At 38.9% G+C, this 12,282-nt stretch overlaps 2 protein-coding genes across 3 annotated transcripts in view; one reads left to right on the forward strand and one right to left on the reverse strand.

Annotated features, from left to right (window-relative positions):
• The window catches only part of LOC119647564, an 86,401-nt gene extending 78,631 nt beyond the window's left edge, over positions 1-7,770 (forward strand). For both annotated transcript variants that reach the window (XM_038048562.1, XM_038048587.1), the window contains exon 3: positions 6,735-7,770. In XM_038048562.1, coding sequence (XP_037904490.1) covers positions 6,735-6,985 — 251 coding nt within the window. In that variant the 3' untranslated portion in view covers positions 6,986-7,770. The remainder of the gene's footprint in view (positions 1-6,734) is intronic.
• LOC119647545 (sushi, von Willebrand factor type A, EGF and pentraxin domain-containing protein 1) overlaps positions 1-12,282 on the reverse strand; it is a 209,427-nt gene that overhangs the window by 126,694 nt on the left and 70,451 nt on the right. The window lies entirely within an intron of this gene.

The following is a 12,282-nucleotide window of genomic DNA, read 5'->3' on the forward strand; positions in this document are numbered from 1 at the left end:
AACACTCACCCATACAGTCATCATCATCATCAACAGCGCAACAACCGGTATCCGGTCTAGGCCTGTCTTAATAAGGAACTCCAGACACCCCGGTTTTGCACCAAAGTCCACCAATTCGATATCCCTAAAAGCTGTCTGGCGTCCTGGCCTACGCCATCGCTCCATCTTAGGCAGGGTCTGCCTCGTCTTCTTTTTCTACCATAGATATTGCCCTTATAGACTTCCAGGGCTGAATCATCCTTATCCATACGGATTAAGTGACCCGCCCACCGTAACCTATTGAGTCGGATTTTATCCACAACCTGACGGTCATGGTATCGCTCATAGATTTCGTCGTTATTAAAATTCTTCGGGGAATTCTTCTCGCGAACACGGCCAGAGTTCGCAATTTTTCTAGCTAAGAACCCAAGTCTCCAAGGAACACATGAGGACTGGCAAGATCATAGTCTTGTACAGTAAGAGCTTTTGACCTTATGGTGAGACGTTTCGAGCGGAACAGTTTTTGTAAGCTAAAATAAGCTCTGTTGGGTGACAACAACCGTGCGCGGATTTCATCATCAAAGCTGTTATCGGTTATGATTTTCGACCCTAGATAGGAGAAATTATCAGCATACAGTCAGCTACATCTTTCTACGTCGAATTTAATGGGGGTCCCCATACATGCAAAAAGCGGGTGTACTTTTTTCACCGAATATGGCCATACCTCATGTATTAAATGAAAGGTCTCGGTTCGTACTTTCCAAAGTTCGGGGGGCCGAAATTGATCATTTCTTTTACGGACCCATTCTCAGGAACTACTGAGCTGAAAAATCTGAAAAACTGAAACTGAAAAATAACAAAACTGTCATTATATGGTCCCTGTCCACAACGATATCTGTTCAAATAAAGTGAATAATAATATGTTACTATAATTTTTTGTAATTGACTACAAACCCCCCTAAGTTCATCCTGGAATCACGAAATTTTATGGTGGCAATCGCACTATAATTAACAAAATTATAATAGGTCAAAGTTGTCGCTTCTATGCAAATTCAAGACTTTGAAAGTTAGTAACACCCAAAACTGAATTTTCGCATATAATACGTGCTAGGCACTGCATGTTTTTATAAATGAAATACAAAATAAAAGAAATTCAAAAAACCTTTTATGCCTGAAGCGTCCGCTTCCGGTTTTCCGGGTTGTTTAAATTATTTCGGTAGAAACGGGTTAAATAATATGAAGCAAAAATTCTACTACGGACTAAAACTACATATGTGAACAACAATCTCTCACAATTTGAGCAAAATTGATCAAATATGATTTTTCACAATCATGCCAAAATCAGGTGTTGGAAAATTGTAATAAAAGATGTTATTGAGACAGACGTGAGTCATGGACGGAAAAAATTTAAATGAGAAAAGCTGCTTCAGTTTTCGAATTTGAATTTGATTGAAATGTTTGAATGTTATTCTCATAGATCAACAATTATGAAACATATCTATCGCAACAAGCCAGAGCAAAGGGACCTGTGGGGGAAATGCTATTAGTTAATTGACTAAACTAACAGAAGAACCACTTCTAACTGGTTTGTGTCCAGCGAAAGGATCCGAAACAAACTGCAACTTTGTATACAAATAGCTCAATCCATTTTATTTATTTTTCGCTGAAATTGTATCTCATTATAATAGTATAATATTTCCGTTCCGTCACAGCTTTCTTGCATTTATTATAATTTCTCGCAAAGTGTATAATAGCGCAATTACTGAACCGGTTCAGTCATAGCTCCTTTCCTATTTAGTATAGAAATCTTTTTATTTCATATAGTCTATTCCAACTAAGCTGTGTCGGATTTCGGGGTTTCACATATTGGAAATATTTGGCAGCGTTTCTTCACTTCTATGGTTGCTCTAAATGTTTTCACTTCAACACTTCTACTTATAATGCTTAATCTGACTTAGCGATAGTAAAATGCTTTCATCTATAGTGCTAAGAATATCAAGCAAATCCCTGTTAAAAAGCCTTTACTGTTGTTCCAAAATTAATTTTTTGTGCAAATAATAAAGGGTTGAAAAATCCAGATGGGTAGATACAAAAAATATTTTATTATTATTCTTCATATTTTTATATGAACGTCACTCCTTCCACAAGGAATCAAAATAACGACAAAATCCCAAAAAGGATAATTATATTATAATGCGGCCGCGAAAGGGTAGTATAGGTCTCAGGCCGAAAGCGTGGATTCGTATAGACGATGGAGCATAAAACCTAGGAAATACATGCTGAAACAACGCCAACAGTCCCACTTCTAAATTTTACCTCCACCTCCACGTGGTAATTAACGGGAGTTCTTTCTTACTGAAAAACTGTGTAGATGGAGAAGAATTATGGCAAGTCTGCCGTGCCTAAAACCGGGGCACTGGTCGGAGGTGAGTAAGGCTGATAACCCTACAAGGAAAACAATTGCTGCGGAGGTGAAAATTGTGTAGGGCCTCTATTATATTCCGGCCCTCGAGAAAACTCCGAGTCCGGAAGGAATCCCTCAGCGAAAAAATAAAAGCTGTTGTTATCGGCTTTGAAAACGTTAGTGAACGGCGATGCACTCTGCACTTCGGAGGCAAACTTCGAAATATAAGCCTCATTAAAATTCTTCGCTTACAGAGGAGACTGCAGAGTCCGAAGATCCCTTCGACAAGACAGTGGAATGCACCTGCATGCCTGCCCCATACTTGGAGAATTCAATTTCAAATAAGGATGGAGCGAGTATTCAGGTGATACGTTGGCTCCCATAGTTTACATAAAAAAACACCAGCGATAACGGAATGTGGATTATATAATTAGCAGTGTCGCACCAAATGGTTGTTGGAAATATCTGAAATAACAAAATGATCATCATCATCAACGGCGTATCCGGTATAGGCCTGCCTTGTAAAGAACTTCAGACATCCCGGTTTTGCGTCCAGGTGCACGATATCCCTAAAAGCTGTCTGGTGTCCTAACCTACGCCATCGTTTCATATCAGGCAGGGCCTGCCTCGTCTTCTTTTTCTACCATAGATTTTGCCCTTATAGACTTTCCGGGTCATCATCATCTTCATCCATACGGATTAAGTGACCCGCCCACCGTAACCTATTGAGCCGGATTTTATCCATAACCGGACGGTCATGGTATCGCTCATAGATTTCGTCTTTATGTAGGCTATCTATCTATCCTCATGGAGGGGGCCAAAAATTCTTCGGAGGATTCTTCTCTCGAACGCTGCCGAGAGTTTGCATTATTCTCTTTGACCAGCGCGATTTGATGTTTTTGGTTGGTTGGTTTTTGGTGCTGATGTTGCCGCCATATATTTTGTTTTAACTTCAGTGATGTGTAGCCTAACATCTTGCGCCGCCTGCTCTATTTGGATGAAGGCAGTTTGTACGTCGCGGGTCATTTTTCCTAATTATGTCGATATCGTCAGCATAAGGCAGTTGTTGGGTGAATTTAAAGAGGATAGTGCCTCTGGCATTTACCTCAACATCACGAATTACTTTTTCCACGGCAAGGAATCCCCTTGTCTTAGACCATTGTTGATGTTGAATGGTCTCGAGGGTGGTCCTGCTGCTTTTACCTGGCCTCGCACCTTGGTCAACCTAGTCAGTCTTATCAATTTCGTTGGGATACCAAATTCTCTCATGGCTGTATATAGTTTTATCCTGGCTATGCTATCATAGGCAGTTTTAAGGTCGATGAAAAGATGGTGGAACTGATGTCCATATTCCACAGTTTTTCCATTGCTTTCCCTAGAGAGAAAATTTAATCAGTTGTTGATTTGCCTGGAGTGAAGCCTCTTTGGAATCTCTTTGGCCAATGATATTCTGGGCGTATAAGATTATTCGATCTAGCAAGATAGCGGAGAATATCTTATAGGAGGTACTCAGGAACGTGATACCTTTATAATATGCGGCATTCTCCAGTTCCGTTGCTAGCTTACATTCATCGTCGAACCAGTCGTTCCGGCGACTGGGGCCTGTTGTGTATGTTTGTGGTCGTATCAATGATAACGTTCTTGAGGTGGATGTGAAGATCATTCGTTGATATATCCTCTGTAGAACCTCTGTTGACTGTGGTTATTGTGGCATCCATTTCCCTCTTATAAGTGTTGCGGAGGACTGTGTTGTGAATAGCTTCAGTGCTTGTCAGAGGGGATTCTGCGTGGTGTTGTTATCCGAACCCAGAGCACCATGCCAAAGAGGTAGTGACTCGAGTCTATATTGGGCCCCTTATATGAGCCAACATTCATCAAGGTTAAAAGGTGGCGACGTTCGATCAACCAGTACTCAATTTGGTTGAAAGTGGTCCCGTCTGGAAAGGCACACGTTTGTTTGTGGACCGCTTCCCGCGAAAACCCGGTACTTTCGTCAACCATTTCGCTAATTGAATAATCCGGCTGACTAAGAAACCTACTCTGAGCACATAGTTTACTGGATGGCCACTATAATATATGGTGTAGTGACTCTTCTCCAGGAAACCGGTCTCTGTCCAACGCATCTGCTGCAACGCTATTACATCGCTTTTCACTGTACAGGGAGCGCACGTTCCAAGGGAAAATGCGCAAACCAATGTTCCGTTCTCGTTGCGGGATTCATCGTTATGTTGTCAATTCAGCCCAAGGTTCTTTTCGTGGCTTCGTAACAAGTTATTTTCCATGTAGAGTTGTCAGTCCCGTCCAACCTGGAGGAGCAGTTTGTACCATTTGTCCCGTTTTTAGGCGCGAGAGACTCACCTTCATCCTTCTCCATCTGCAGCTTTTCGTTAAGAAAGAGCTCCCAGCGGTCACAGCGTGGAGATGGAGATAAAGTTCGGTAGTAGAGCTGTTGGTTCAGTAGGTGTTTCCCAGGTTTTATGCTCCATCGTGGGTACGAGTCCCCGTTTCGCTCTGGAACCTATACAATCTTTTGAACAAAATAGCGAATTTAAAAAAAAATTCAAAATCGTTGTATTTTTTTATATTAAATTGTTAAAAAAGTATTTATCATTGAAAATTAAATATTTTTGAGCCTCCGCATGTCAGCATGGGTTGCGTTTCAAATTTCAACAAAACGCGCTTAAAGTTTTGACAATAAATTTTTTGTAATAAAACTCCCTAATGAGATGTTCCAAAATTTTTTCTCGTATACTGTGTCGATTTCTTATTTTCTAATAGCATATATTTTTGGCTTATTCAGCTGACTATAACAACATAGAATCGAGAATGTTATACTAGGGACGATTGAGGTAGCTGCCGCGAGGAACGATGGACGAAATTGTGATGGGGGAAGTGGTACCTGAATACTTGTGGGTCGCCATTATTGTTTCAGGCATATTAATAGCCCTGAATTTGAAACCTTTGAATATATGGAAGTCTCTTGTATTCTGTTTTCACTGCCTAAAAGAGGGAATTCATAAATTCTGTGGAAAATAATCGAGCCAAGTTCAAGGAGGAATTTCATTCTCTATTTACGTTACCCGAGCTGAACAGGCTGCATAATTATTATATTATAGCCGGCGGTTTGAATGCTAAGCAAACCTCATCGCTAAACGCCACAAATAGTCCCAGAGGAGTATTCCTCAAATCTTGGATAGAGCAATACCAGATAGAGTATAAATGCGAATTATACGGGTCAGATAGTCCAACCTGGCCCAGGGCAAATTCCTATCTGAATTTGTGCATTGCTGACGCGCCTGAACTTTACTTTTAGAAATCCTCAACAGAAACTACAGACTCTTCCTTACGCTAGCGACCATAACGGGTATTCTTATCGAGGTTCTGTTTGATAGACAAAGAGTTCGCCTTCTGCCGATGGACAGCGGCGTCCACAGGCTGAACTTTAAACAAACAGATTGGAAGAAATCCCATGGGAGGGATATCGTGAGAAATGCTCACCTTTTGATGGGAAAAACGACACTACAATTGCACCAGGTGACAGGAACTTGAGTAACGACGAAATACTTCAGTATAGTCTCAAGCTGGAGAACTTGACGCTAGATACAATTTAACAAGTCGTCCGTAAGATTAAACCTCACAATAATATGGAAAGATATGAAAATACAACCATAAAACGGCTCAAAAAAGTGAAAAGCCTTCCGCTCACTCACGTCAACAAAATCTGTCGGCGATATGGAGACTATCATCACCCCATATTGGTTGAGTTAAAATCACTCCTTAATATGGGGCGGAATCTTATCTGCCAATATTACATAAGTGAAGTGAAGGTGTTTCACCAAGCGATTCAGGTGCCATGTTTACAAAGATAGGAAGAAGTCACGAGTAACTGTGCCGAGAATCAAAGTCAGGGGTCGCGAAATGCAACACCTCATTGGCATAGATATAGGCACGAATAGTGTAACTACTGATGCGTAAGGTAATTACATCGTGATGGATGATCCTTTTAAACTCCAACTTACAGGAGAGCATTTTCGGCCAAGAACGGAGTTAGGGCCAACACGACTTTCGGAAATCGTGGAACGAGATGTCCATAATTTCAAAAGCAGCCTAAATAGTACCACAGTTCTCCAGTTTAGTCCTGCAATGCAAACTGATCTCATACCGAGTGATAATCTGCTTGATTACTTTGTCTCATGTGGGGAATTAACCACCATATTTTGACGGGCAAACAATAAGAGATCATCTGGTATAGATGGCATTCCCAACGTGGTCCTCAGGCATTTACCAGATATTTTCATTCCGAATTATCCAATGGTATTCAATAATTTATTGAACAATTATTTCTTTTTAGGACAATGGAAAAAAGGAAAGACAGATGGAAATCTCGATACTAATAGAGAATTTCATAGTCTGAATGGATTGCAGCCACGAACAGTGACGGCACCTACATTAGTATTTGCCGACGAATTACTGAACTTATTGGAGTTCAATGAATCTTCAAAAAGGTCGTTGATTGCCTTCGCTGATGATTTGATATCCTGCATGCCACATAAGAAGGAAACTGAGGTGGAGCTGAACTTCAGAAGATGTTCAATGACATAACTTTCTTCTTCGTCTTGACCTACGTCTTCAGCGAGCACGTTAAAGTTGCACTAGAAAGCGTTCGCAAAGTATTCATGTCTATTCCAAGACTCTTTTATACTCCACATGGGTGTTCTATTTGGTTTAACTTGATTGCTTGCCAAATGGAGAAAATAAGGATCTTTGAAACGAAATGTCTGCGTGCTTGCACGGAGCTTAACAGAACTGCTCCGTCAAATTATGAACATTATGTAACTAATGAGGTGATGTATGCAGCTGCTACTGTGCCGAGAATCGACACAGTCATCGTTAGATTGATTCGGAATCATTTAGATTTCGCAGCTGCTTTACTGAAATGACGGATATTTTGAGAAAACCCCACGACAGGCTTCATTCCTCATGAAGCTTTCGTGTATTTGGATAGGAACGGTTTAGTTCTTGATTCTGCCGGTGACCCGTTTATGTATCATATGTATAGGTGAGTTGCCGACAAGAAGATAGAATATCCCCAGAACTTGACTACGAGGGCTCTGGCATTCGACTGGAGATACTCTAGAGCGAGAACAATTGCTGAAACGATATGAAAAGGAGAAATCCTGGTACTGGTGGCTTCAGCGTGACGACTAGCAACGGCCGTGCTCAGTTCTGTAATTTGTCTCATGGTGGGACTATGTAAATAATATAAATATTATACGGGTATTGCTTTCATCCCCGGTCGTTATGAATTAGATATTTTATTTGGGTGCCCACACTGGCCACCATGTTTATTCCCTTTTTTCTTGTTAGATTATAAGATTGTTTTTCATTCATTTTTCTCAATCTACATTATTACTGTTCAATATTTGTTTTAAATAAAAATGATATTGAAAATGAAAATACTTTGCAAATGTGTAAAGAAAAAAATCCATTTGTTTAAATCGTCACACCGTACTTCTGCCGTAAACTGTATGGGTGCGGATCATCTACCTCGGAAACAGCTTTTAGGAATTGTTGGGCCTCGGCGTAAAACTGGGAATCCTGAAATTCGTTACTAAAGCAGACCTAAATGTGATATAGTGATAAGATGTAGTGAAATGTGTCCAAACGTGATAATAACAGGAATAACATTTTTAATTCCATGTGCAAGAAATTCTAAAATCAAGCAATTAACTTTCGCGAAAACATAAACACAAAAAAAGTCAATGTTTTTCGAACCCAAGATACTAAGGTCAAAAATGATTTTTAGTTACAATATTTAATACTTCTTTTTTAAAGCGAATAACTCTGGCGTTTCCGGGCTAATCAAGGGGACAAACTGGTTGCTGCCCCGTTAAACTTGCGAATATTATCCTCCGATATTCCCTCAGTTTTCTAGTTTTGCTAGCAGAAACGTGCACAAAAAATAAACTGTCCTTCATTAGGCGTGCCATTTAGATATTACGTACAGTAAGTGAATTTTGCATACATATGCGCTCAATTGGTTTTTAATGAGGATATTAAGAGAACTCAATTTACATATAATTTCGGCATGTACAAAAATGGCAGCATTTCAACCATGAAAACAAAAGATTCAAGCGAGTAACTTGCAATAACTGGAAAGTATAATAAATATTGCAATTTTATTATATAAACTATATATTCAATGAAAACCATTCAGAGTTATTCTTAAAATTTTGTGGCCAGTCTAAAAACATTTCCAGGACTGCTGACTCGTCTTTTTATTGTTGTCGCAGCTCAAAAGTGAATACAATAAATTTCGATTGAGTGATTTGGAATATGCAGACTTGGATGTGTTTCTATTTTATTTCATTTTCTCTGATAGTTCTGGAAATTGTTGCCATCTTAAAAGAGCCTATACGTATCAATGCATCTGGATAAATATTGGGTTGGGGAAAAAGAAATATCGTACTTTGTCAATAGATAGCGACACTTAAACATATCTTGTGTTGTACTTATCGTATCGGGTCATACTATACGACGATTTGAAGACGACAATCTGTGCTATAAGTGTCTCTTTGACAGTGTTGATCGTACGTTTCAGTTCCAAGTTATAGCGCGTCAAAGATGGAGTCCAAGCAAGAAATTCGTCATATTTTACGTTTTTACTACCTGAGAGGTAAAAATGCTACGAAGGCAGCCGAAAAAATTTGTCAAGTTTATGGGCCCGATACTGTAATGATTCGCACAACACAGCGTTGGTTTGATGGATTTCGTTCTGGGGTAGTGGATTTCCAAGATACATGCTGTACTGGTAGGCCAATCGTCGTAGAAACTGATAAAATCGTCGAAATCAGCCAAGTAGACTGGCGTGTGAGCATTCACTCGATTGGCCAGGAACTGAATAGAGACCATAAAACCGTTTGGAACCATTTGCAGATGATTGGATTTGAAAAAAAGCTGGATGTTTGGGGCCACACGAGTTGACGTTAAAAAATGTCTAGGACCGAATTAAAGCCTGCGATGCACTGCTGAAACAAAACGAATTCGACCCATTTTCGAAGCGGATAGTGACTGGTGATGAAAAGTGGATCACGTAGGACAGCTTCAAGCGAAAAAGATCGTGGTCGAAGCGCAGCGATCTGGCCCAAACCATAGCCAAGCCCGGATTGACGGCCAGGAAGGATTTGCTGTGTGTTTAGTGGGATTGCAAGGGAATTATCCACTATGAGTTGCTCAACTATGGTCAGACCCTCAATTTGGTCCTCTACTGTTAGCAACTCGACCGTTTGAAGCAAGCAATTGACCAGAAGCGGCCAGAATTGATCAATAGGAATGGTGTTGTGTTCGACCAGGGCAACCCTCGGCCTCACACATTTTTGATGGCCCGCCGGAAGTTACAGGAGCTCGGAAAGGATATCCTATCGCACTCACTGTATAGTCCGGATCTGGCAGCAAGTGATTATCATCTCTTCCGGTCCATTCAAAACGCTCTTGATGCTACTAAGTTGACCTCAAAAGAGGCTTGCGAAAACTGGCTGTCTGAGTTTTTGCAAATAAGAGGGAGAGGGTTTATAAGGGGGGGTAATGAAGTTGCCTTCTAAACGGCAACAAGTTTGCGAACAAAACAGCGCATATTTGACTTAAATCGGATAATTCTAAGTATGTTAAATAAATCGTCAAATTTCGATCACAAATACGACATTTCTTTTTCCCCAGCCCAATACTTTTAATTATATTATCAAATGAAAGCGTTTCTACGGTTACGAATATCAACATTCATCAAAACTTAAGGCTGTGAGACATCTATCCGTGAAGTTAGTCCTTTTCGACTGCCACTTAGCTAGATTAAAGGCAGCAAGTACTTTTGTTTTTAAAAAATATAACTATTTGAGTTATATGAAATTTCCATGACCTATAAATGCTAAAGAGCTCGAATGCTATTTTTGGAAAAAAATGCTCATTCGGTAGGTAAATTCTCGATAATCTCATGGGCGAAGTATCTATCATATTCGAGATAATCCATCTGAACTGATCTGATCTGAACAAAATATGTGAACATATAATAGTATTCTCCGCAAATACGTCTAACATCTAACAGATGTACTCAAATCTAAATTTCAATCTCATTCAGTGTTTTTCTTGAGAAAAGCCAAACATAATAAATTTAGAAGTAATAATCATTTTGAATAAAACGCCAACAATCTAATCAAACCATAATGTCAATAATTCGTCAATGAAGTCTACGATGATAACGTCATAAAACAAAAATAAAGCGAGAACATTTGTCCACTTTCAAACTATACTTTTATCAATAATTTTAAATCTATGCAAATGCAAATGATATTACTCCACACAATACAGATTACCTCACAGGTTTGACATTGGACGTAATTTCAAATAATTTGAAGTTCAAACATCAATAGGATGTCTTGTCTATAAATTAATCATTTAAAAAAGATTGTTTTATCGGCTACATCATTATTAAATTATGTACTTTCATGATGCCTGTCATTGTCATTTGCTATGCAAAGGGGCAACATTTTCTTCGTTTTTCAATTACCTCAGAGAAGCAATATAAAAGAAGCGCCGATAATTGTTTTGATAGAGTCAAGGGGAATCAATTAAAATGTCAGAGAATATTAACATAGATTAGGTTTGAAGGATGATGGTTAAGCAGAACAAATCTACGAGTTATAGGATGTAAATCTATTCATCCATTTATGAGTAAATATTTTATTTGTTAGTAATTGATTTTTCTTTAAAACGTGAGAAGTATAAGGGAAACTATCTTTGAGAAATAAATAATGATATAAACCCATGTACATATACTATTTTATGAGGTTTCCTCCTTGAAGTATTTCATCAATACTACTGCGAAGCGTGGGAACTTTGAGCATACATTTTTATGAATGAATTTATTAATAGAATGAGCCGTGCAAGCTTTTTTGGATGTATAGAACGCAGGGATAATTTATGTACCAAAAATTGTGTTTAACTGAGAGTTTTGTTTGTTTCTAGTAGCAGAATGGAGTATTTTCCTTCATGTTAATCTGCTGTAGAAAGAAACTGCCAATTACCCTTTTTACAATTTAAATAAAAATATGTCCATATGCAGTGAAGACGTCGAAAAGCTTGAAATACACTTTCTTCTATTGGGTGTTGGTAGAGCGGGAAATGCCGCGAGTTAAATTTCCAATAAATAAAGACATCTGATTTAGTTTCCGGTATTCATAAACGGTCGAATCTCTCATGGCGAAATTTGGGAGAAAATCGAATCTTTCAAACCTCAGGCATGCAGTTAATCGCATAGTTTTGCATTAATTTGAATCGACCCTTTTAACAATAATCGGTAAATAAGTACTTGTTTGTGATTATGCTTATCCGCCATTATTGCCCTGGTTTGATTGAGGGACTCATTCATAGTTGAATCAACTGATATCTCACATTCAACCTACGGTCACAAGATAAGACATTGATGGCGCCACTATCACATAAAACATATAATTTTTGCAAAATGTTAACTTTCAAATGATTCCTCTAAAAACTGCAGGTCGTTCCATCTACTAGTGCTTGACTAGAAATTGTTTTTGTACCGCTACTTTCTTTATTCGATTCGAAACAATTTCGTACTTTGATTTATAATTACTACTCCATGAGAAAAATACCGTCCAAGCGCTACAATGGCTTGAAAAGTGCTATCCGCACTCTACCCTTTCATAATCAATAGTTGAAAAGTGGTTTCGAGAATTTAAGAGTAGCCGTACCGGCACCGATGGTGCTGAATTCTCTGGTCGCCCAAATGAACTGAAACTGAACGTAAAAAGTGCGCAAAATGATTTTTGCCAATAGAAAACTGAAATTGCAAGTTATAGTTGACTCTTTAGACAAATCGAAAAACA

The sequence above is a fragment of the Hermetia illucens genome, chromosome 1 (assembly GCF_905115235.1).
Source record: "Hermetia illucens chromosome 1, iHerIll2.2.curated.20191125, whole genome shotgun sequence".
NCBI classification, from domain to species: Eukaryota; Metazoa; Arthropoda; class Insecta; order Diptera; family Stratiomyidae; genus Hermetia; species Hermetia illucens.